At 40.2% G+C, this 27,143-nt stretch overlaps 1 protein-coding gene across 1 annotated transcript in view; it reads right to left on the bottom strand.

Moving 5' to 3' along the window:
• RAB21 (RAB21, member RAS oncogene family) overlaps window positions 1–20,033 on the bottom strand; it is a 40,610-nt gene extending 20,577 nt beyond the window's left edge. Inside the window, exons 1-4 of the mRNA XM_081130557.1 lie at window positions 19,602–20,033; window positions 6,143–6,202; window positions 4,768–4,875; window positions 1,245–1,308 (exon numbers count right to left, since the gene is read on the bottom strand). Coding sequence (XP_080986683.1) covers window positions 1,245–1,308; window positions 4,768–4,875; window positions 6,143–6,202; window positions 19,602–19,748 — 379 coding nt within the window. The 5' untranslated portion in view covers window positions 19,749–20,033. The remainder of the gene's footprint in view (window positions 1–1,244; window positions 1,309–4,767; window positions 4,876–6,142; window positions 6,203–19,601) is intronic.
• Window positions 20,034–27,143: the final 7,110 nt, after the last annotated feature.

A 27,143-nucleotide genomic window follows, 5' to 3' on the forward strand; every position in this document is an offset into this window, starting at 1 on the left:
ACTAAAAATTCAGGTAAGATCATCTCCTTGGCCTCTTCTCCCAGACCTGCACCCTGATCTAGAACTATAAAGTTTACCAATCATTTAATGGTGACAAAAGGCATGAAACATAAACTCAATTTAAAAACAAAAAATTTAAGGCTAAAAGTAGAATTTGCCCAGGTTGACCATTCCATTCTACATCCCTCACTAGAACTCCCCTGGTTTCTCCAAGGCCATTTTTACTCTTATCAGTCATGTAGGAAAGAAGAAAGAAAGCAGCATGAGGCTACTCATCATAAGGCTTAATAACATAAGCATAGGAGTCAATGGGATTCCATCTGAATCCCATCTCTGATAGCTGCCTAATATTGGTTAAGTAATGTATCTCCAGAGCTCAGCTTCCTCTATAAAGCCCTCATAGGGTAATGAGGATTACATGAGATGTCTACTGAATACACAGCACAATGTCTAATATACTTTGTCGCTCAATAATTAGTTGTTACATCATAGAAATAATAATTGAAAGGAAAAAGGGAACCAAAGAGAAATTCCAGATATTCAACAGAGTCTAGAGTTCCATCATTTTACCCATTAAGAATATTCCCCCACCCTAGTATCATGATCTACTTATATCCTTCCTTGGAGTAAAATTTTTCCTTAACTCAAAAATGTATATATTTAGCCCGGTCAGAGTGGCTCAGCTGGTTGAGCGCTGTCTTGTGCACTGAAAGGTTGCGGGTTCAATTCCCGGTCAGGGTACATACCTGAGTTCAGGTTTGATCCCCAGTTGGGGAGCCTACAGAAGGAAGGCAACCAATCAATGTTTCCCTCTGACACCGATGTTTCTCTTTCTCTCTCTCTGCCCCCCCCCTTCCTCTAAGCATGTTCTCAGGTGAGGATTTAAAAAAAACGTATATAGTTAAATGTACAGAACATTAGATTAAGTCGTTGGTTTTAATTTTAGTTCCTGAACTTAATTTCTAAATAAAATCTTATGGTGAAAAACTAAAAGTCAAACTGAAGCAAGGCTGAGGACTTAAAGCCTTATATGGTTAGCTTTCCACTTGCTCCTCAAGGCATTCCTTGAGGTAGAGTTTGAATCTCCTATAAGAGCACTTCCAAATACTAAATTATTCTAAAACATTATGCATTAAAATTCCATTCTTCTTTTCTCATATACTTTTCAAATGAGAATTACTGGTTTACTATTCTTTAATACAGCATTAAGAAAACAAAGGAGATTTAAAAAAAATGATGCTTACCAACTATACATAAACAGATTTCATTTCCCAACATTTTCCGTAATTCTTTGACCCAGTTTTTTACCTGTGTATACAAAAGAGTTAATATTAAAACAAATTCTGTTACAATACTACCATTACAACACCCCAAAATTCAACATTGTCAAAATACCTCAGAATTTGGCTAACAGCCCATATATTTCATTGTTACCAGGAATGATTCACTGTAAGATCACTTATTGCCAGGTTATATTGCAAACACCATACAAACATCCAATAGAAATATTTCTCTCTGCATCTACATACATGTACAGGTACAGAGAGAAGTTCCTCTAATTATAAATTTTCATAAATATTCCATAGATTCAAGCAAAGTTATTCACCAGAGCAAAAGCATGCCAACTCCAGCCTCTGATAACAGGTACTTGTATAGAGTCACTTTGGACCTAAGAACACAAGAACTTAATCCAACTGGTTCTGAAATAGAGAACATAGGAGTTTCTGTATCACACACTTAAAGGAAAAAAATACATATGGACACCAAGAAGACTGGCAAAATGAGTTTTCATCCTTTAGTAGATGACAGGTTTCTTTTAACCTTGGCACTATTGATATTTTGGCTCAGATGATTCTCTGTTGTGAGCGACTGTCCTGTACAATACATGATGTTTAGCAGCGTCCCTGGCGTCCTAACCACTCTGTGCCATATTACTCTCCAGTTATGACAACCATAGATGCCTCCAAACATTGCCACCCTCTCCTGGAGAACCACTGGTACACGATGACTCCATTAACAAACTGATACTTCACTATGGATGAAGTGTAGCAGTAGGCACAGTGAGAGTAAACTGGAATTAAGAAAATGAGTCTTTTGAACTCCAGATTTTAAAGATGATGACTACAATAAAACAAGATAAAAAACAAACTTGGATACCTCCTTTCATTTTTTTTGTCATGGGATTTATTCTGTATGCAATCAAAGTAAACAGAACTTACACACATTCCAAAAAAATTACACACACATCTATAAATCCCAAAATTATATTAAATATGCGGAAAGCACTTACTGTGCATCTGGTCAAGTAGTACAAATGTAACAACTCTACACTCCTATTCTCTGCAAGAATGTAGAGGAACTAACCCTTTAGTAAACCCAAAATCTTTATAAAAGCAAAGGTAATCAATATCACCACCTTATCTTTATAATAGCACTCAACCAGTTTTCTCAGGATAGCCCCATCTTTTTGTTTCATTCACACGGGTACCAAGTTTTCAGAAAAGCATTTAACTTCCACCCCTAGTTTATTTCACACAAGAAAAATTTGATAGTACTGGTATAAAATGTCCATCCTCATCAACTTCAAAGGAAACATGTCAGAATCCAATTATGTATTACTCTACTCTCTATACAGTATCACTAATCTAACCTGTTAAAAAAAAGACTGTTATTCACCTCCAATAAGATCCTCCTCCACAGGCATCCAATTCATTACCCCATACACTCTGTGGTGAGTTAACAATGGTCAAAAATTCTTTGCCAATCCTCCTATCAAAAGGTAGACTCTATTTCCCCTCCCTTTAAATTTGGGCTAGCCATATAACTTGCTCTGACCAAGAGAATGTGGCAGAAGTAATGCTATGCCAGTTCCAGGCCTAAGCCTTAAGAAGGCCTGGCAGCTATACTCTTGGGACCCAGTTGTCATATAAGAAGCTTAGGCTAGAATATGGAATAATGAGAGAGCATGTGGAGAGAATATCAGCAGGTGAGACACCAGACAGAGAAGCCATGTGGAGGAGAACCAAGCTGCCTTGGATGGTCCTGGCGCAGCCAAACTCCCAGTTCACTGCAGCTGTACGAGTAACTCCACTGATACTAAATGTAGCAGAGGACCCACAAAATCATGAAAAATAGTAAATCATTTTAAACCACCAAGTTTCAGGGGTCTTGTTATGCAACACGAGATAAATGGTCACTTTTCAACCTTCTCTAATCAATAAAATACCTAAACCAATTTTTTAAAATACCTAAAAAGGCAGGAAGAGCCCTGGCCGCTGTGGCTCAGTTGGCTGGAGCATCATCCCGTACACCAAGAGGTGGTGGGTTCTATTTTTGCTCAGGGAACATACCCAGGTTGCAGGTTCCATCTCTGGTTGGGGTGTGTTCAGGAAGCAACCAATTGATGTTTCTCTATCACATCAATGTTTCTCTCTCTCCCCCTCCCTCCCTCTAAGATCAATTAAAAAAAAAAGGGGGGGGGGGCAGGGATAACAAGTAGCAGCCCCAAAATAACTGTTTAAAGTATCATTAAATCTGCAAGGTGCTTCATTTTTCTACTCCTTGAACTAAGTTTTTCCACGTCATTAATAATCTAAGGGGTAACATATATCTGCTTCATCAGTTAAAAACTGAGAAATAAATGAAACGGGGAAAAAACCTAAAAAGGCAAGCAATTTCAACATGAACAAAACTATAACTCAAGCCCTGGCCCATTTTGCTCAGTGGTTAGAGCATCAGCCTGGGACTGAAGGAGCCCGGTTCGATTCCAGCCAAGAGCACGTACCTTGGTTGAAGGCTCCATCCCTAGTCGGGGTGCATGCGGGAGGCAACCAATGGATGTGTCTCTCTCACATCAATGTCTCTCCCCACCCCCTGCACTCTCTCTGAAAAGCAATGGAAAAATATCCTCAGGTGAGGATTATAAATAAATAAATAAATAAATAAATAAATAAATAAATAAATAAATAAAGTTGGTTAATCTCATGCTCAGATATCTTAAGTGTATCTCATCTTTAGGTGGGCTGGTGTACTTATTTAAAAACAAACAAACCAAGAAAAAACCGTAACTCAAGCCAAGGGAAGTTTTTGCCTTGGAAATTACCCTTTCTGGTCACACACCCTTGACAAATTCCAAAAGGGGCTTTCAGAGGAAAGGTCAAATAAGTAATCAGTCACTATCCTAACGGTGATAAGAATTCAGAGATAAGTTTAATGGTAGCTCATTTATGGTCCCTAGCAACTTTAAACACTGTACTTTTGGTGTATGTTTAAGAATGTGTAAAAAAAAGTGGAGGAGCTTGAAAATAAACACCTTTTAAAGTTCTATTCTTCCCTCCGGAAGAGTGAGGAGAAAGAGCTTAAATTTGGTTTAGTCCTCCTCTGCCTCTCTGCTATCAGGAAGTCCCCACAGCCGCACCAAGATTTCAGGCAATACACGTAGGCAAAGAAAGGCGTGTGATTTTTCCTTAACAGGGAGAAAAAACAAAAAGCCCCTATATTTTTCTAGAGTTTTACTTCAGATCATTTTCCCTTTCCCAATATCTAAGAAAGACATGTAATAAACGATTAATAACTGATATTCATATGGTTAACATGAATTAAATACTCCATTAAAAAATGAGTGACCATTTATGAGTGCCATTTATGTACACACTATATCTTTATAACAAAGACTAAACACATTAGTAAACAAATGCATGTTATGGAAACTTGAAAAACCAGTGTTATTCTTCTATTAAGTCATCTATCCAAAAGTAAATAAAATACCTTTTGAAAAGAATCTTCATCGGTTATATCATAAACTAAAATAGCTCCATTTGAATCTCTGTAGTAAATTGGACCCAGTGCATGGAATCTCTCTTGACCTGCTGTATCCTAAATAAAGAAATAAATGATCAGAAGAAAACAATACATCTGCTATTGCAACTACAGTAAACTTCTGACTAAAAGTCCATGACCACAAAAAGTGGGGCAAAAAGTTACAGATAACCCTAAAACACTCTTAAAAGAAGGCAGGTTACGAAAACTTTTTTAAAGTCAAGTCATAATCATTATTTAATGTTTTACTGTTATACAAAGTTTCATTTCCCCTCCCAACTATCTTCCGCCCCAGCAATCTTCCCACCTCTACCAAAAAAAGTCCAGTTGACTGAGGGTCAGAATAACCAGGATGGCATTATAAGCCAGGAATAGGCCTGGCCCTAAATTTAGGCTCCCCATAGAGGGAAGAGACAAGGAAACAAAACATGCACCAGGACCACCTGCCAACAGGTACCCTACTGCATTACTCTCCCCCTACTCTCCACTAGCCACTCCCTTGGAAGACTGGAACATAGACACGGGGGGGGGGGGGGGGGACGGGGGGGAGGCAAAGAGGCCCTGGCCAGTGTGGCTCAGTTGGCTAAGCATCGTAGTGTACACCGAAGGGTTGCCAGTTTGATTCCTGGTCAGGGAACATGCTCAGGTAGTGGGCTTGTGTGCTAGAGGCAGCCGATCTATGTTTCTCTCTCACATCAATGTTTTTCTCTCTCTCCCCCTCTCCTTTCCTCCTTCTCTAAAATCAATTTTAAAAAAATATATTAGCCTGGCCAGGCATGGCTCAGCGGTTGAGCATCAACCTAGGATACAGGAAATTGCATTTCGATTCCCACTCAGGGCACATGCCCATATTGCAGGCTCGGTCCCCAGTCAGGGGCATGCGGAGGATAGCCGATCAATGACTCTCTCTTATCATTGATGTTTCTATCTCTCTCTCCTCCTTTCCCGTCCTCTCTCTGAAATCAATAGTTATATTAAAAAAAAATATATATATATATAGACACACACACACACACACACACACACACACACACACACACATATTTTTAAAGGCCAAGCTGCTGTCCACCCATCCTGTCCTTTCCTTTCCCTAACATGGGAATCCCTCTGAGTTAACCCTAACTCAGCTGAAAAGTTATGATAGTAGTATTCATGTATATAATTGTATTCAAGATATAATTATATAATTGTATTCAAGATATATTAGCCAGATTTTAGAAAAAAAAAACAACTATTAAAATAGGTTTTAGCTAATCTTCAGATAATTTAAAAGAAAATCCAAATTTTCAAATTACCAGTCCTTGAGCTGAAAAGGTTAACTTACCCATATAGCAAGGTTTACTCTTTTCCCACCAATATTTAACTTCTTTGTTAAGAATGATGCCTAAGAAAAGAGAGACATACATTAAACAATGTTCATATAAAATAATGATCTTAACAACTATAGATAAATTATCTCAATATGAAACTCAAGTTATCTGGGAGAAAAAGTAATCATTTAAAAAAAAAGTTTTTATTAATGAATAACCATTTTCACTGAAGACAAAACATGACTTATATTCTAATCTAAGAAAAAGATATTTTGTTTTATGAACACATAATAAAAAATAAAGAAAAAATAGTATTTACTTTTTCTTAGTTTTTCTCCATAAAAATTTTCTTAAGAGCATTAATTTAATACTACCTCAAACACTCAAAATAGAAAGAGTCTAAGAGATTTCTAAGATGAGATCAAAGAAATGTTTGCTGGTAATTTACTTAATGTTTGAATACCAATATTATTCAAAAATGTTCCCTAGCAATTATTTTATAATTCAATTATTTTACCTATAAAAATATTTAAAAATTTTCCTAGGTACTAATGTAACAGAAATGAAAGGAAACAGTTCCAGCCTACAAGGAGCTTATAGTCTATTGCAGAAATAAAAATGTAAAGAGAATTATAATACCATGCAATAATTGTTAAAATGAAGGGTCTTGCCAACTATACTATAAGGGGGGCTAAGAAAGGAAATACAAAGCCTGCCTGGATGAGTCCAAGTCAGCTTCAGAGAAAAGGTGATGATCTCCCCTTTACTCGTAGTAGGGGTTTTCCTGACAGATGGGTGAAACCACTGAAGCCTGAAACACGTAACTCCCTGCCCCATGGTGAACTCCAAGCTGTATGGTCAATGCCAGAGATGAGACTATATATAGGCAAAGGCTGAATGAATAAAAAAAGTCCTTCAATTACATGCCTGGAAGTATGGACTTTACCTGTGGTTCTTAATAAAACCTATTCCAAGACATTAGATATGTCTTAAAAAAAAAAAGTATACTACAGCCATAGCTGGTTTTGCTATGGTTAGAGCGTCAGCCCCTGGAATGAAGGATTCCAGGTTTGATTCCAGCCAGGGGCATGTACCTTGGTTGCAGGCTTGATCCCCGGCCCTGGTTGGGGTGCATGTGGGAGGCAACTAATTGATGTGTCTCTCTCACATCAATGTTTTTCTCTTCCCCCCTTCTGCTCTTTCTGAAAAAGCAATGGAATAAATTTTCTTGAGTGAGGATTAAACAAAAGAAAATGTATACTACAGTCAGATATATCTGGAAAATGCTGCATATTGCTCTGTATCCCCTTTGCACATTCACAAGGCAAATTAACACACTAAGATTCTGCCACAGTGAAGGCTGACTAATTGCATTTATATAAACATTTCCCAAACTCATCCGACCTCTTTTTCCCTAGAGAAATACCAAGAGTTTAAGGGGGCAGGGTGGAGGAGGACAATGGGGAAAAGGGGGGGATATCTATAATACTTTCAACAAAAAGATAAATTTTTTTAAAAAGTACCTAGTTCATATTAAGGAGTAAGTGACAATGGAGAATCACTGACCGGTTTTTAAACAGTGGGGAAATACAAAAAATCTATACTGCAAGAGAATGACTTTGGTATAATGGACCTGGGATAGTGGAGGCTATTACAAACTTGGAGAGAAAAAAAGGGTCATGAACTGAGTCCATGAAGACAGAAAAGAGAGAACAGAATCAACAGTAAATGAAGAGGAAATATCAGAATTCAGAGTCAGCTGACATGTTTAAAAAAGAAATGAGAGAGCCAAGTTCAAAGCTACGCAGAGACAGTCACATTCAGGTGTATCTATATAGAAGAAATTGCAGAGAAGAAAGGTAGAACAGATAAAATGCTAGGGTTAATTATTACTGAAAGAAGGAACCTACATTTCAGAAGGACTTTCTGCTGTATGCATATAAAGGAAAATTAAAACTAAGAAAAGGCCACTGGATTTAGTGACTAAGGAATCCACATATAGATGTAAATGGCAGAGCTGAGATCCAAGTCCAGGAATGTCTGCCTTCAAGGCCCAAACTATACTACCCAAGAAATTTCATTAAATGAAACAAATAAAGATTATACAAAAAAGGCATAAAATAAATAATTGGCAAAATAACAAAAGAAAGAACTTAGAAAATGAGAAGATCAAATATATGCTATGACAATAAATGTGAATAAAAGGGCTTCTTCAACTCATAGCACTGAGACTAAGTATATGAACTTTGAAGCAGAACTTTATATTTGAATCTCAGCTTTGCCACTTATTAGTTATGTAATTTATTTGAACTCAATCATTTTCATGGTTTCAATATGAATGCTATAGAAACAAACTCAAGATCTGAATCCTATCTAAATATTTAACACACAGGTCAATTTAAATGCCTCTCAAACATGTTTAAAATTAAACTTGATCAATTAAAATTGATCTTCCCTCCAAAATTGGCTTTCCCTTCCAACTTTAGTATTTTGATCACATTCTCCAAGTCACTGAGATTTAGAACTTTAGTAGTATCATCACTGAATAATCTTCCTCCCTTGTCATTCCATATTCCCAAGAAAACCTACCAAACCTTGCCTTCATATTTCCTATGGCGCTTTTGACCAGTAATCTCATATTATGTCCTAATACAAATAAAATACCTTTGGTCTCAGCTCACACTCTGGTCTACATGCCAAATTATCTTCCCAAAGTGTCCATGATTTTTAAAAATCTTATAACTCATAAAAGGGGTCTCTAATAAATTATTTTTAGTAAGTATGCTTGAATTACATACCTGGCGGCAGCTAATAACATTATTTGTCCTGAGTTTTGTAGGGATTTCTCTGCATAGGGGAGTGAACGTCTATCATCCCTTCTGAAACTAACCACCACTCTCCCATGGTGAGTTTAAGGGAGAGAGTTAAGTCTCTCCAAAGACATCATGAATATACAAAACAATTTTACGAAGAGTGCTCATCACAACATTAATTATAAGATTAAAGAAAACATGAAATAACCTAAGTATCCATCAACAGGCAATGTTTAAAATATATACATATATAGCCCATCTATACAGTGAAATAATACGCAGTCATTTTTACTATTGCTAATACTAGCTAACAGTTATAGAATGCTTACCCTCCACCAAGTACTATGCTAAGTACTTTTTACAAGATCACTTATAAGCTTCTTTATAAAAGTTAGGGAGCCCTAATCTACACATAAAAATCACAAAGCTTTATCCTTCACAATGTGTCCTCACCTGTCTTCCTAAGATAGATTCCAGTATTTTATTTACTCTCCAACTTACATGGTCTGTATACAGTCCCTCCAATTCTGTTCATTAAATTCCCCTCTAATTTGGGACTATTCTTTATTCTCTGAGAGTCATATATATCCAAGTTCTGTTCTGACCTATACTCTTCTTCCTTGAATTTTTAAGCTTTCTCCTACCACTCATATAACCCTCAATGAGTTTCTCTATCATGAAGAATTTTAGACCCTAATCTTGTAATATACAGCATATACTGCCTTATGTTGTAAGGCAGGTCTAAGTCTTGTGTTAACCGGATTACACATTTTTATTAAACACTTTTGCAGTGCTTACAATAAAATGGGCAGTGTTCCAAGAACTTTTAAATATCAACTTACTTAATTCTCATAACACCTTGTGAGTTATATATAATTATTATATTATCCAAATATTATAGATGTAGAAACTGAGATACATGAAGGGTAGGTTTCTTGCCCAAGTCATACAGTAAGTGAAAGAGTGGGATTTGAAATCCAGGTAGTCTGGCTCCAAAAAGAACTCATAGCCTCTATGTTGTGGTACTTCCAAGACTCAGATCTGGACTAACACTTCTCTTGTGACAGAGACCGGAAAAGTGGTGCCAATACCCACACAGATGAAAATCTGCATATAACTTTAGACTCCCAATAAAACATAACTAATAGCCTACTGTTAACTGGAAGAAGACTTACTGGTAACATAAACAGTTGGCTAACACATATTTTATATGTTATATGTATTATATACTGCATTGTTATAATAAGCTAGAGAAAAGAAAGTATTAAGTAAAATTAAATTTACAGCACTGTACGTATTTAATAAAAAAAATCTGCATATAAGTGAACCCATGCAACTCAAATCCATGTTGTTTAAGGGTCAACTGTAGTTATTATAAATAAATACATTTACAATACGCCTGTGTAAATCAGTGGAGGTATAACTCTATGACAGAGATGTGCCTCTGAAAGTTTCCTCATAAACCAAATTACTTTAACTCAAATATCTGATGCACTAGTAAAGCACATTATCAAAGGGTACCCACTAAAGCTTTTTCCCCCCTTCATAATGAAAAATGTAAGTCCCACATTATAGAAAAATTCCTTCTGTAATATAAGTCATCTTATTTTATATACATCCTAAGTTCTGTTTTTTTTTTTAAATATATCTTTATTGATTTCAGAGAGAGGCAGGGAGAGGCAGAGATAGAAACATCAATGATGAGAGTCGCCACTGATTGGTTGCCTCCTGCACGTCCGACTGGGGATCAAGCCCACAACCCAGGCATGTGCCCTGACCGGAAATTGAACCTCGATCTCCTGGATCCTAGGTCGATGCTCAACCGCTGAGCCATGCCTGGCCAGGCCTACATCCTAAGTTTTTAATATTCTGTATTTTCTTAAAGAGGAACCATCTAGCCATAGCCGGTTTGGCTCAGTGGTTAGAGTGTTGGCCCATGGACTGAAGGGTCCCAGGTTCGATTCCAGCCAAGGGCACATACCTCGGTTGCAGGCTCGATCCCTGGCCCTGGTTATGGTACGTGCTGGAGGCAACCAATCAATGTGTCTCTCTCAGATCGATGTTTCTCTCTCTCTCTCCCCCTTCCACTCTCTCTGAAAAGCAATGGAAAAAATATCCTCAAGTGAGGATAAAAAAGGGGGGGGAGGGAAGAGGAATCATCTAGTTTTAAAGACAAATACAATTAGCCCAGCTGGTGTTGCTCAGTGGTTAAGCATCGACCCATGTGCCTGGAGGTCACCGTTCCCAATTAGGGAACATGTCCGGGTTGTGGGCTTGATCTCTACTCTAGTAAGAGGCATAGAAGAGGCAGCTGATGAATGATTCTCTCTCGTCACTGATGTTTCTCTCTCTCTCCCCCTCTCCCTTCCTCTCTCTGAAATCAATAAAAACATATTTAAAAAAATATTTTTAAAAAAATACAATTATATTTGAGAATAAAACTGAAAAGATTTTATGTAACAGCAAGATAGCAGCAAACGATCAAAAAGCTGAAATGTGTCTTATCCTTTTTAACCACCTCTATGAAACATACTTTATTTGTCCAGACTACTGATATCGCTTGTGATTATAATACTTACTCTGTCTGGGCAGTTCTTAATTCTGTTAAAGAGCAGTAAGAGTTGGAGGGGAAGTGATCATGGACTTCTTTGAGAACCTGATAAAAGCTATGAACCCACTCACTCCCAAGAAAACTGCTCATATGCACATACCAAAAACAATTTCCATACACTTTCCAAAGTGATTTATAAATCCCTGGTAATATTTCAGTGAGGAAACCCAGTCTAGAAAGGGGAGGGAAAAGTGGCATAAAACAATACAAATTCAAAAGGGTCTAGGAATATACCAAGAAAAAAAATTGTGCATACCAAGCACTGTGTTTGGGCTTTCTCATTTAATCTTTTAACAACTTGGTGAAGTAGATAATTATCCCTATTTTACAATTGTGAATTTGGGATTTAAAGAATACAGTGACACCCAAGATCAGATAACTCAGTCAGGTGCTACAGTCAGTGCATGAAAGCCTGTATGACTCCACAGTGCTTTTACCATTGCTCAAAGCTGCCTATTCTAGAACATACACACACTCTTAACCTGGCACTCCTCTACTCGGGCACTAAGTATTCCTGGACACCAATTTATCTCCCAAAATATTCTCAGGGTAGGCACAAAGTAACAAGGATCAAAGTAATGGTACATTTCCCACCTAACTCCTCCAAACCCTGAATTACAGCACCACTACTTCGAATTCCAATGACATCATCTTCCAAACCTTTAGGGTATTAGCAAAATTAGCAATCTTATTAGCTCATACTGCCATCCGTCATTTGCACCTGATGCTTATTTTGCCCAACATCTTATCCAAAATCATAGCAGATAATTTTTAAAAATCTCTACTTAAAAAAACAAAATAGGAGAGAAATAACAGGAACAAATTATATCTGCTAAATGAAAGTCTTTTCATAATATCTTCAATTAATTTTTGTGGGTTTTTTGTTGTTGTTAGCCAGATTACTTGTTGTGCTTGCTAACCAAAGCACAGTAACTGAATTGTGCACAAATACTTTCCTGACTTTATCTAGTATCTTTTAAGTTCAGCAGACTTCCATTTGTGTGTGTGTATGTGTGTGTATAACTGAATGGTAACATTATTTTAAGTATTTAAAGTATCTAACACCACTTCCAGACTTAAGACATGAAAGGATTCAGGCAGATAATTTACAAAATTAGTCCTTTGCAGCATGGCAATAAAAATTAGCTATCAGAAAACTAAGCTAGATTGCTACAATGGCAATCACTATAAGATATAAATGTAAAAAATTAATATGCTGCACACCATACATTTACACATTATGTGTCAAATATATTTCAATTTTTTAAAAAAAGGAAAAAACTGCCTGGCAGGGCGTGGCTCAGCAGTTGAGTGTCGACCTAGGATCCAGGAGATAGTCGGGGCGCATGCCTGGGTTGCGGGCTCAATCCCCAGTGTGGGGCGTGCAGGTGGCAGCCAATAACTCTCTGATCACTGATGTTTCTATCTCTCTCTCTTCCTTTCTCTCTCTGAAATCAGAAACTATATATATTAAAAAAATAAAATAAAAAAAGGAAAAAACTAAGCTGGGTGCTTGAATACCTCAACATTTCTTGTCCTTAGTTTCTAAAAAGAGGGATTATAATCAGTTTAGAGTCCAAGTAAATAAATACCTTGCAAAGGAGAGTCAAAAAGTCACTGCTAAGGAGTAGCTCAAAATACAATGCAGAAAATGGCAGTCAGATATGAAATATTATATATTAGAAAATCAAAGCCACTATTCGGAAAAACTCTTGTTAAAAAACACAAAAAACATCCACCCTTCTATAGCCCAGATATTTCTAGTAAAATACTGAAGAGGAAAAAGACTTCATATGGTATTTTATAAAGATATTATAGATGAATTGGCTTAGTCAACAGTGATGTGGCTTCCAGAACTACTTGGAAAATATATCAGACATTCAAACATTAATCCTACAAACAAAGAAACCCAGATTCCTACACCAGAGACTGATACCAAGTGCAAAACCAACCGCTAGAACCTGAATGCCAAGTGTTGCTCAGGAGGTTAAGGTGTGTTGGAGGGCGGGGGTGGGAGGAGAGCTGACTTAGCTTAAGAAAAAATGGTACACATTACTTTTTGTGGAACCTTGGAAATTTAAGTCAAATCTTAGTTTCTTCATTTGCCAAACTGTCAGGATACCATGTGCCCAGTCAATCTTACAGCACCTCTTTGCTAGTCAAATAACAAGCACCTACCCTACATTTCAGGAGGCAGACAGGTGGAATTCCAGTTAGTATTCTAAAAAGGAAAATGATAGAAGGCATTTAAATTAGAGTTTGTAATTTTGAAACACCTTCAATAAGGGAAAAAAGAAGACACATCTAAAGAAAAGGAAGTCATCACCCAAGAGCACAGATATAGAAACATATACCAAAGACAAGAGGTAGTTATAATCAAAATGGCAAAAACATTTAATAATATGTAAAGTCAAGAAAGCTAACAGTTAAAGTACCTTACTCATCTTTATATTCCCCAGCTAGCACAATGTTGATATATAACAGGTATTAAACAAACAATTCCTTGTGTTTTTTTTTTAAATCCTCACCTGAGGTTATTTTTTCCATTGCTTTTCAGAGAGAGTGGAAGGGACGGGGGGGGGGGGGAGAACGACGATGACAATGACACCTGATGTGAGAGAGACACATCGATTGGTTGCCTCCTACACACTTCCTTACCAGGGCAGGGATAAGCCAGCAACTGAGGTATGTGCCCTTAGCCAGAATTGAACCTGGGACCCTTCAGTCTGCAGGCCCATGCTCTAACCACTTACTCAAACCAGCCAGGGCTAAACAAACAACTCTTGAATTGAATTGCTTAGGTTCAGCATTACTGCTTCAATAAATTCCAGAGAAAAAGCAGTAGCTCCCTTACTCCAATCGTCTTTCTTGCCTCTGTTAATTTTATCAAAGCCCCAAATCCGCCGGGAAATCACATTAAGAGAGCTTGGGGAATCTACATAAGATTAAACTTCCTGAGACAGGTAAAGGATCTTGAGTTCTCAGAAAGCTCACCTACAAGATTACTTCATAATTATCATTAACTTAGAAGCTCTGCAAAAAGGGAGCAGTACTAAAGCACGGCAAACGTCACGATTTTCAAAAAGGAAGTGAAATTCCAGAATGTCAATCCCAGCAGAAACGCCAATTCCAGCCAAAACTCATTACATGATATATATAATATATAAACAATTTTAAAATGTAGTTGTCCCTCAGAGATAGTATGGGTTCTCAAAATAATTCATGTCAAGTTCCATTACCTTTTTGACTGAGTTACCATGAACAAAAACAACACAAATTAAGCACCACCTATGTATTCAACAGCAAACATTTATTAAACAAACACGTGCCAGGCACTGTACTAGGAGCTGTACATATGACAGCTCTCTATTTAATCTACATAAAAATCCTATGAGTTCTATTCTTCCATTTTTTTAAAAAGAGCCAGCTTACAAACATTAGAATAACCAAAATCAATGATAGCTATAAGAAGCAGCCAAAATTCAAACTGAAGCGTAACTTCGTAACTTCGAAGTCTTTCCCCTTTTTACCACATTGTACAGCCTCCTAATCCAGAAACAGTGTATCTTGTCTTCCACAAGAATTTGACAAAGCATCTTGTGATATCCCGTGGGCAAGACTAATGTAGCTAGGGCAGAAAAGCTAGCAGATCTGTAATACTGCAATAACCATTTTCACTAAAGGTTTTGTATCCAGTAGATAGTAGCCCACAGCAGGTCTTAAGCTGTTTTTTGCTTCCATTATCATTAATATGTACAACATTACATTAATAACTGTTTCTCACACAAGGGGAAAGAAGACTGTAGGCAAGCATAGTCTGAAAACGCCCCTAAAATTCTGAAAGTCTAAAGAAAAATACACCTCTAGCAACACATCACTGGACTACAGTGAGACCTGGTGCAGAGCTTTGTACCTGGCCCTCTTTCTCCCCTTTCAAAGTCTTTACTAATGACCTGATGAGAAATTAAAGACAAATCTTCAGGTGACAAAGTTAAAATGAGTAGCTAATCCAGACAGTAGGGACCATTCCTTTATTCTACATGCCCAAGACCCAACCAAGTGCCTGACCCACAGGAGCAGAATCAACGTTTTTTGGAACTACAAGGAACTATAGAATCAAAATTTTAAAAGACATTAACAGGTTTCAACCACTGACATAAATCTATCAAAGTCTAATCTAATGGGGTAAATACATTAGGGACAAAAAAAAAAGACTATAAAATCCAAGAAAAAAGAATTTAAGGGATGTAACACCTTTCTTTTCTTTTTCTTTTTTTTTAAGCAAATAAGACTAAGATAGCAAGCCCAATATTAATTGGTGTGAAAACTGCCCAAAAAGATCATGGAAACTTTTCTATTTCAGTGTTAGAGATTCTCAATAGGGGAGATGATAGCCCGCACTTCTCTGCTCAGTTCAAATCTCCCTGCAATCATTTCTACAGCTCAAGGCATCACATTTAAGGAAAGAGGACAATGAGTAAACAGACGGTGAGTGTCTAGAAAAAACATCAAAATAGTGAAATGAGGAGCATTTGAGATCTTGCTCCCTGGCGTATGTTCCCAGTTTGACTCAAATAAACTCTTATAAAAGATCTTTAGCCCGGATGGACGTGGCTCAACCGTTGAGCATTGGCCCAGGATCCAGGAGATTTTGGTTCAATTCTCACATGCCCAGGTGGCTGGTTTGATCCCCAGTGGGGGGTGTGCAGGAGGCAGCCAATCAATAACTCTCTCTCATCATTGATGTTTCCCTCTCTCCCTCTCTCCCTCCCTCCTTCTCCCTTCCTCTCTCTGAAATCAAAAAATTTTAAAAAAAGTCTTTAAAAAAAAGTGAAATGATTTAGAACAGCATCATAGGATATCCAGTTAAAGGAACCAGAGCTGTTTATCCAAAAGAAGATAAGACTCAGGATGTGATAGCAATCTTCAACTATCAAAAGAAGAGTCATGTGCAACCAAGATGCGGTGGCAGAACTAGGACTGGAAACTACAAGGAAACAGATTTGGCTTTTACAAAACTTACTGGAAATTAGACCTGTCTAAAAAATGAAAGTTACCCTCAGGGCATAGTTTTCCACTTTCTGTATCAGCTCACACCTCTAAGACAAAAGTGGACAATCACTTGACTGAAATATTTAAAAAAAGACTGAAACAGAGAACCATAAAGTATCTTAGGTTCCTCTCAGTTCCATAATTCTTTGAAATACAAATGATGAGAGAGTACTCTGCAAAACACAAAGTATTTTACAAATATAGGTAGTAAGTAGTTTTGTTGACAAGAAAAAGGGGAACTTCCTGTCGTATCTATTAATGCATGATCCCTCCATTAGGAAATTAAAAGCATACAAGGATGGCCCAGCCAGCGGGGCTCAGCGGCTGAGCATGGACCTAGGATCCAGGACATGACAGTTCGGTTCTCGGTCAGCGCACACGCCTGGGTTGTGAGCTCGATCCCCAGTAGGGGACATGAAGGAGGCAGCCAATCAGTAACTCTCTCTTATCACTTAAGGTTTTATCTCTCTCTTCCACTCCCTTCCTCTCTCTGAAATCAATAAAAATATATTTAAATAAATAAAAAGCATACAAGGATGTGTTTTATGGATCACACTGAAGTCAAATTTCTCTGAAAAAATTAAGATGAGATGACATAAATTGATATGTAAGAAAAAGAGATTAGATATAATACAATTTCCACACATTGACATACAACAAAATCCTCAATTCAGTAATATAATGCAGATACTGTTGTGATGAGGGCTCTACAAACATCGAAGTCAGGACCGCTATGCTTGATACTGGAGATCTACCATGATCCGTCCTCCTGCGGGCAGTGTCTACAGGACACTGTGGATTCCTGGGACTTGCTAAGGAGAATGTGCCTGCACGTGGGTGGGGCTCCTAAGACCTCTTCCTGCAGTTGAGCTGTATGTGAGCGGACCTACTATGGACAGTCTCCAGCAGTGGTTTTTCTCAGATACTTAAAAATCTTTAGCCTGCTTTTAGCTTCAAGGGTGGTTTTGGAATGTATAAGGAAAGTGTAAGTTTTAGGTTGAAGGGCTAAATTATCTTTTTTTTAAATTGAGGGCTCAATTACAATGGTTTTCTTTTTTATCTTAGATTTGCAGCATAAAGAAAACCACTAAAGGGGTGGTTTACCAATATCCAGAGATGGTGTGACTTAACTGCTCAAAATCTGAAGTCAGATCTGGGTTTCAAATTTCATGACTTGTGGCAATATAATGACCAGCAGCAAATTACTCAACTTAACCAAACCTGTTTCCTCACCTGTAAAACGGGGTTAACAAAACTATCCACCTCATAGGCTGTTACAAGAATGATATTACAGAAGAAAAGTAAAGTATTCAGCATATTAAGAACTCAAGCCCTGGCTATTGGTTGGGCATGGTCCTATGCACTGGGAGGTTGCATTGACAGTTCAATCCCTGGTGGGAGGGGGTGCAGGAGGCTGCCGATGTTCCTCTCTCTCTCTTTTTCTCCCCCCCCTCTAAAAATCAATAAAGCTATTTTTTTTAAAAAAAGATACATGCCTTCACAGGCATTATATGTAAGCATAAAGATTTTGAAGGCCTGATTTAAAAAACAAAAAAACAAAAACCATATGTTAGTTATTGTTTTTAAAACTTCCAAATGATCATAGAAATGTATTTATCCTACAAATCTCACTAGTAGCACTCAACAATAACGATTCACCATTAAAATTGTATAAGTGGTCTTGTACAAGGATGTAAAGGAAAAAAGGGAGTTTCCTGACATGAACTTTTTCAGATACTATTATGGCTTTACATAAGAGTAAAAATAGAACATGGAATTAGAACTGGAGCATCTTTGTAATTTCTAGACTTGATAGTTTAATAATAGCATCAAGCATCAAATGTCACAACAATTAGAACACTGTGAATTCTATTAATAGTGTTCATGTTCTTACACACTCCACAATCATTAATTAAGATCTATTGTGCAATCTGGAGCAGTAAAATAAAGATGACGAGCTTACACTGGCCCAGGACCTAAGCGCTTTTATGTATATTTGTCCTGACAACTCTATGAGCTACACAGATACTAATATTATGACCATTTTAACAGATGAAGAAACTTAGACAAAGAGATTAACTTGCCCAGGATCACATCTAGTTAAATGGATGAGGTGGGATATTAACCTAGTCAATCAAGTTCAAAAGTCCACTAGAGTTTACCGGCTCTGACTACAATGATCAAGCCAGATTAGTTGGATATTTTTCTTCTAACACGTGCAGCCTGATTTCCTTAGGGGAGAGGGGAGACTGACTACAATGGGCTCAAAGGACTGGTTTCCCTCTCAGTAAATGATTACATTCTAACACTTTTCTGAGCAACCACAATGTAACTGCAGAAGAAAGCTGGCTATTACAGCGAAGAAAATAAACAGCATTCACATGACGTTTCCATGTGAATGTGGGTCGACCGACCTCGCAGAGTATGACTGACCCACAAGTCAGTACCACGCAGGCAGCAATGAAACTGCGTAACCCACACCAGCAAGCGGTTATTTCAAAATCCCTCTAGAGATGAATGTTTTGCCAATCGGCACGTTACTCGAAGACAGGACAAAATTGAACTTGCATAAACTCTTAGTCATCAGTAAGAGCTTAAGTTACAAATCACCTAGTTCGCAAAATCAAATTCGCAGCTAAGTTCCTAATTCCGCAAAAAAGGAGGAAAAAAAAAAAAAAGGCGGGGATGACATTCGGTGACTGTAGGATGAAGGCACCTAAGGCCCAAGCGGAAGTAACACGAAGGGGAAAAACCAGCCCAATAATGGGGACTCCACCACATGCGCAGGCGGGGGCCCCGGGGACTTTTCACGGCCCTTCCACGGCCCTCCGACAGCCAGTCCTGACGTCTACAGGCTGCCCCGACCCCGCGTGTCCCCGGGGCGAATTTGGAAAGGCAATTCGAAGGCGGAGGTGTGAACCCAAACCCAGGGGACCATGGCAGCCCCGGAGGAGCAGGGGCCCCGAGCCGCCACCTCCCGTTCTATGGGGCCCGCACCTGCAAAGTGGTGATGTGCTTGTCGTTGAACTTGTTCTCGCAGTAGCGCAGCACCAGCGACGTCTTCCCCACGCAGCCTTCCCCCAGCAGCACCACCTTGAACGAGTAGGCTCGGCCCGCCGCCGCCCCGCCTCCGGCCGCAGCCATCCCGTCGCTTCCCGGCCACCCGAACCCTAGAGCAGCGCCGCGCTCCCCACAGCCACCGCAGCGCCTTCACGGTCGCGGCCGGCGCAGGCCCCTTCGCACCGGCCGGCTAACCCCGGGCGCCGTCTGCTCTGCCTCCCGGGGCGAGGCCGGGAAGGGCTGAGGGAAAGTCCGGCAATGAAGGGCCCCAGCAACCACGTCAGGCACCCGACGAGAGGCGAAGAGCACTCCCTTTCCGCCTCCCTCTAATGGCGTCTCCTTCCTCCTACGTCACACTTCGCGTCACGTGACCTCGGCGGCCGGGCGGCCCCTGGAACTGGGCCCGGGAGACGTGGGCGGGGCTTCGGGGGCGTCTGACGCGGGTGGAGTCGGCGGCGAGGGGCGGTCTCGCGCGCGGCCGCCTGCGGTCCCGCGCCGCTCGGCGTTTTGCGGGAGCCTGAGGGAACCGGGGATGAGTCGCTTGGGCGAGCCCCGCCGAGGCGGAATGCTGAAGTGCAGGACGTGTCGTTCCTGCTCAGGGAATGTGCACAGGGCTAATGGCCTCTCCTACCCAAGAGCCGCTGTGAGCCAGAGAGTCGAGGGGCCCTTCAGTATCCTAACAGTATTTTTTCTGTGGCATCCCGGATCATAACCATTGAACTCCTTTAGTCCCCCAGGCCGCCAAGGCTCCTCCTCATCTCCCGGATCTCAGCCTGAGCCGGGAAGGCCGCCCTGGCCAGCCCCTTCGCCCCTGTCCTCCCCCTCCCCCGCACCCCAGACTAGGTGTTTTGTAACAGGAACAGACCTTCCCCAGCCGTGTTCGCCGCGCTCCTTGGAAAGCACTTGGCTGCGTATCTGCCCGGCCTTCTTAGGCTGCAGCTTTGTTAAGGACAAGGACTGTGTGAGGCTTGCCCGCCTTTGAATTTCTTACCCCAAGTGCCAACCACATAAGCGGCATTTTATAACTATTTAGGAAGGAAGGAATGAACGCACAATACGTCTGAAGCCAGTACGCCTCGGATCCCCAGTTTTTGTGTTTTGCACGAAGCTTCTGGCATTCCCAGGCGACCCCGCCTTGCTGGACCCGGCTTGTTTGATGACTGCTCAGTTTTCCTCATCGGCCTCTCCTTTCTTTCATGAAATACACTCTCCCAAGGAACCATACTGCTGTTTCCCAAATTTTGCAACTAGAAATCTGGTGTCCGTTAGGCAAACTTTTTTTTTTTTTTTCCTTTTCCCACCAGACTCCTTTTCCACTTTAAACCAGAGAGTCCACTCGTTCACTCAGATATTTGAAGGGTCTCGGTCATATGCAGGCCCTGTGCTGAAGGGGGCTAATATGCGTCTTTGTCATCAAGAGCTCGCAGTGCAGCAGGGAAGACAGACACAGCCAATTGTACAATAAACGCTTTCATCTTGATAAAGCAGTTCAGAATCACTTCCAGACTTAGGTGGGGAGCCAAGAGGCGTAACCTAGGCGAGAAGGGAGGGGAGCTTCGGAAGCAGAGAGAACAGTATGTCCAACAGGTAGGAAGGAGCAAGCGTCTAAACTGAAGCGCTGGAAGAATGCAGAGGGCAAGGAAAAGAGCGTCAGATGGGACAGGCAGGGAAGCCAGGGTCAGTACCGAAAGGGCCTTTCGGCAAATGAAGAGTGTTAATCAAGGGGGCGGACATAATCCTATTTGACTTGGAAAAGATCGCTCTGGCTGTACTGTAATTTGGAAAATGGGTTGAGAAGGATAATGTTACTTAGATTTATTTAGGCTCAGTCATTAAAGAGACCTTGTGTCCTCATGATTATATCTGAGGATGTCTTCTCTATTTCTTCTGTCTACCTTCCTCCTTTCAAGGCCTTTGCACATTCATGAATACTTTCAGAATTAGAAAGAAACTTCACTTCCAAGGGGCACCGTCCACTGTCCCTTCTGAATTCTTCTTCATGTTGGATTGAAATCGGCCTCTCTCCACCTACAATTAATTGTCCCAGACTCAACACACAGCATGTATCTAATCCTCATTCGTTGTGAAACATCTTCATACATATGAAGAAAGCTATGTGATTTTCCTTTAAGCCTTAGCCAATTCTTTCAACCACTGTTTAAACGATATGGATCCCAGATCATTTAATAGCTTTATCATCTTAGAACCTACCTATGTGCAGTTCTTTGCATTTATCACTGAATCAAAGATTATTAAAATTTTTTATTGTAAAATAAAGTAATTTAAAAAGAAAATAATTTTTCAGGTTTAGCTTACATTGGGATTTAAGGAAACTATTGCAAATGTTCAAGGATTGCAATAAGTCAGTTTGGTATAGTTTTGAGCAGAGTGGGTAAATATAAATGTAAATTGTGGCAGAGTGATAATCCCCCCATCTCAAAATATCAGGTCCTATACCTGGTGCTTGTAAATGTTAACTTATTTGGAAAAGGGTCTTTTCAGATATTATTAAATTAACTATTTTGAGATAGAGAGATTATCTTGGATTATCTGGGTGGCCTCTACATACAATCACAAATATTCTTTTTTGTTAATCCTCACAGAAAGAGATTTCTTTCCATTGATTTTTTTTTTTTTAAGAGAGAATGGGAGGGAGAGAGAGAGAGAAAGAGAGAGAAACATTAACGTGAGAGAGACACATCAATTGGTTGACTCCCGCATGCACCTGAGCGGGCCAGGTATGGAACCTGCAACCCAGGTATATGCCCTTGACCTGGAATCTAACCCAACACCCTTTGGTGAGGGCCAGTGCTCTAACCACTAAGTAACACCAGCCAGAGCACAAATATTCTTATAAGAAGAAATCAGAAGGGCCCAGCCAGTGTAGCTCAGTGGTTGAGCATCGACCTATAAACCAGGAGGTCATAGTTCAATTCCCAGTCAGGACACATGCCCAGTTTTTGGGCTTGATTCCCAGTTGGGGACGTGCAGGATGCAGTGGACCAATGACTCTTTTTCATCATTGATGTTTCTATCTCTCTCCCCCTCTCCCATCCTCTCTCTGAAGTCAATAAAAACATATTTAAAAAAATCAGAAAGAGATACTACATACACAAAAGAAAAAGCAATGTGACCACGGAGGCAGAGATTAGAATGATGCAGACACAAACCAAGGAATGCTGACAGCCACCAGAAGCTGGAAGAGACAAGGAATAGATTTTCCCCCTAGAGTTTCTGGAGGGAGTGCAGCCCCGCGAAAACATTAATTTCAACCTAGTGAAACTGAGTTTGGGCTCCTGACCTCCAGAACTGGAAGAGAATAAATGTGTGTTATTTAAAGTCATTAGATTTGTGGTGATTTGTTACAGAAGCCATAGGAAATGAATATATAAGTATATTGGGAGAAAACAAGTAGCCTATATGAGTCTAATGTTAGAATTGCAGATTCTCAGATTCTCAGTCCCCCACCTCCATTAAATCAAATTTCAGGATCACAGTTCAGGAATCTGTGTTTTGTTTTTTAATCCTCACCTGAGGATATGTCTATTGATTTTAGAGAGAGAGGAAGGGGGGGGTGGGGAAAGGCAGGGAGGAGAAAGAGAAAGAAACTTCTATGTGAGAGAGAAACATCAATCGGCTGCCTCTTATACGTGCCCCAACTGGGGACTGAACCCACAACCTTTTCTGGTGTACAGGAAGATGCTCCAACCAACCGCTGCAACCCACTGAGCCATGGGGGGCAAGGAATCTGAGTTTTAACAAGCCCTCCTTGTAATTCTTATCCATGCTAAAGTTTGTAAAGCACTGACTTAGGAGATAGAAATGCGACTTTGGAGAAAATGGTCATGCAAAGGGAGAGAGATAAGTAGGGAAGAAAAACTTTGGTTTTATTCTTTTGGCTCGGCACTTTGAAGCGCCTGAGGCATTCCCAAGTAAAAATATCTAGTTGGCTTTTTGGGCCTATAGCACAGAAGAGAGATCTGGGCTTTTGAGGCAAGGATAAAGGAATCTTCAATATAGACCTGGAAGTAGAGTACACAGGACAGGATGGGATCACTCAGGAAGAATGTATAAAAGTGAGAGGGTCCCAGGGCCTAGGACGGAGCTCTGAAGCACACTGACTTTTAAGGGATGGGCAGAGAAAGGAGCTGCAAAGGGAAATCCAAAGGAGTAGAAAGAAAACTAGAAGTCAATGTCAAGGAGAAGAGAATGTCTTAGGAAAAAAGGAATCATGAAATATGCTTTGGAGAAATCAAGTCAAATAAGGATTGGTAACTGTCTACTGGTTTAACCACAACACAATAATTGGAGATCTTGGTTACAGCAGTTTCAATAGAATGGGAGGGGTTGAAATAAACTTGTAATGCTCAGGAACCAACTAAAAATGGTTGATTTAGACCAGTGGTTCTCAACCAGGAGTAATTATGCTCCCCAAGGGATATTTGGCAACATCTGGTGACATTTTTGGCTATAGGCCTTTAGTGGGAGGAGATTAGAGATGCATAAACATTCTTTAATGCACGGGACACCCCTCCACCCCAACAAAAATTATCTTGCCCAAAATGTCAATAATGCCAAGGATGAGAAACCCAGCTTTAGCATAACAAAGTGTGTTTATTTTTGCAGTCCATCATAATTATAAATGCCCTAGGTATAATCTATTGTAGAGGCAAACAGAGAGTATGGCTGAACAAGTAGTAAGTGAATGGGAAACTCAAGAGCTCAGGAAATTATTTCCAACTTTGCCACTATTTTCTATGTATGTCTTTTAAATAATCACTTAAGTATTTTCTCAGCTCCATTTCCCCAAGGTATTTATAATCCTCCATTAAACACTGGTTCCTTTTAGGAACAGTTACAGAGAATATATTGTTACTCTAATTAGATTTCCCCTTTGGGACAAAAAAGGAATTAAAAAATACCTCTATAACTACTTTTAAAAATTCTAGTACAGATGCATTGTTTCTATATTAGTTTTTCTATAAATACAAGAAGTTTGAATTTAATATACTGTAATATGCAATAATTTAATAATAAGAAATTGAGTATTACGGGATAAAGTGGAGAAAAAACAGGAATACAATTAAACAGATAAAGGAACCTTAGGAAAATTAAATAAAACTATTATTCCTGCAGCTAGCTGCCAGAGTGGAAGGAACTGAAATTTGGGGCTTGGTAGTAAAACAAGAATTTTTAATAGATTCTGATGTGCTCTCCTCTGGGGTCTAAGACTGTGTCTGTCACACTTTTGAATCTCCAGATCCTGGAATGTAGTGCTCAATTAATATTTATTAATTAAACCAAGTGACTAAATAAAGCCAAGCTTATAAAATTCTGAGGTTTGAGAAATGCTCTTTGACATATGGAGCTTTATTAAATTGTCAAAACATTTACCATTTTAAGCATCCAATAAGAGTAATTAACAATAGAAGGAAAAATCGGTATCATCTACTGTCAACCGTCTGTGAACTAAACCCATTTGTTCTTTTATTTGCTCAGTCACTCAACAAACTTTATTGAGCACCAGCCAAAATGTCTCTGCCTCCATGGAGCTCATTTTCTAGTGTGGGAGGCAGCAAAGAAACAATTACAATAATGTGTAGTGGCCATGTTTTGTTTTTTTAAAAATAATTTTTTATTTTTCAATTACAGTTGACATACAATATTATATTAGTTTCAGCTGTACAGCCTGAGTTGGGTGCTCCAAGTACACCAAGCCCCCCATGCAGGCTGTGTGCACCTTCCTGTTGTAGTTGAGCCTTAATTACTGTTGGCATGTCAGTGGGAGGGATTGACGCCCCCCTCAGTCCAATCAGCTGCAAGGATTGTCTGTGACCACGTGGAAAATCTGCTGTGCAGGGGCTGGACTAACTTCAGTCCAGACCCCCATGGAGTAGGACTAACTTCAGTGGGGCTCTGTGCCTGCTGAGTGGCCCTTTGAATGTGTCACTTATTGAGGTGGTTGTGGTGTTTCGGTGTGGTCTGAAGTTGTCCCCTGGGTGTGCTGGCTGGGGTCTTCTAGGATGTCTAGGCCAGGGCCACCAGCATGAGCTACAGAGCGATGGGCAGATGGCTGCTACTTGGAGGTGCTCAGGAAGAGGCCACACTGCAAACCAAGACCAGCTGCAGCTAGTGTCAGGCCTGGGGCCACTTAGCAAGAATTATGGGGTATGCAGAGGCTAGATACTGCTTGTTGGAGAGATTTTAGGGAAGTCCAAAGCATGAGCCAAGAGAGGCTGTTTGTATGGGAAATCCACTGGAAATGGCTTAAGTGGGTCTGCAGGTTGGGTAGGGCAGGGTCTCAGGGAATCACCAGGGTGGGGCAAACAGTGTTAGCCAGATTGATGGAGACTCAGATATGGCACTCACCTGCGGCTCTGTCCAGGGAAGGGCTCAGCAAAGGAACTATAGCCTCTGCCAGCACCTCTGTCTGGGAGAAAGCTGCCCCTCCAGCCCTTGTCCTGATGCCAGATATTTCAGTCTCTTCCCATAGGTTCCCAGCACCCTTTCAGCTGCTGCCCCAAGGCTGGAGCTCAGAGCAAGTGAGTCCAAGTGAGCTCATGCATGGGTCCTCTAAGAACTCCCGGGATGCCAGCAGCCCTTGTTCTCACTCAGCCACAATCCCTGTGGGCTTTCACTGCCAGAAGCTATGGGGACCTCTCTCAGCACTGGGACCCTGCTGAGTCCACCAGTCTTGACGCGGCCTCCTATTCACATCCTCAGCCATAGCACCTCCATTCAGCTAGATCTCTGGCGGCTCGGAAAGATGGTTGTTCTACAGTTCAGATGCAATTCCGATGTGGTTGTGGCAGGATGTGAGCACTGCATTCATCTCTGCCGTCAGCCATCCTGACAGGAAGCCCTGTAATAGCCATGTCTCATACCAAACTGGCATCCACACCTTCTCCTTTCCATCAGAATCCCATCCTTGCTCAGGTATCCACTCTCTCCTGTGTCAAGGGCTATGCCCCGAGCTTCCAGCTGGTTCTGATCTCATTTCCCTATGGTTCCTACCAGCTTTTAGAGGCGACTATTCCTGCATGTGAAGCAATAGCTCAAATGCTTCTTGCTGGCAAACAAAACTGAGCTGTAATTGTAAGCATTGGCCACAAAGGGGCACAATCAGCTCAATGAAATTTACCAGGTTGGCCAGTGTATATTCAAGACTTGCGGGTGTGGCCCCGTTGGTTGGATCATAGTCCAGTAAAATGAAAGGTCATGGGTTTGACTCCTGTCAGGGAACACACCCAGGTTTCGAGTTCTATCCCCAGCCCTGATCAGGGCACGCGCGGGAAGCAGCTGATTGAGGTTTCTCTCTCACATTGATGTTTCTCTCTCTCCCTTCCCATCTCCCTAAAAATCAATGAAAATGTCCTCATGTAAGGATTTTAAATAAGTAAATAAATAAATAAAAGACTGGAACTCAGAAGTCCCTCAACATGGAAAAAAAAAAAAAAAAAGAGAGAGAGAGAAAGCAAT

The sequence above is a fragment of the Miniopterus schreibersii genome, assembly GCF_964146895.1.
Source record: "Miniopterus schreibersii genome assembly, chromosome: 2".
Classification (NCBI taxonomy): Eukaryota; Metazoa; Chordata; class Mammalia; order Chiroptera; family Miniopteridae; genus Miniopterus; species Miniopterus schreibersii.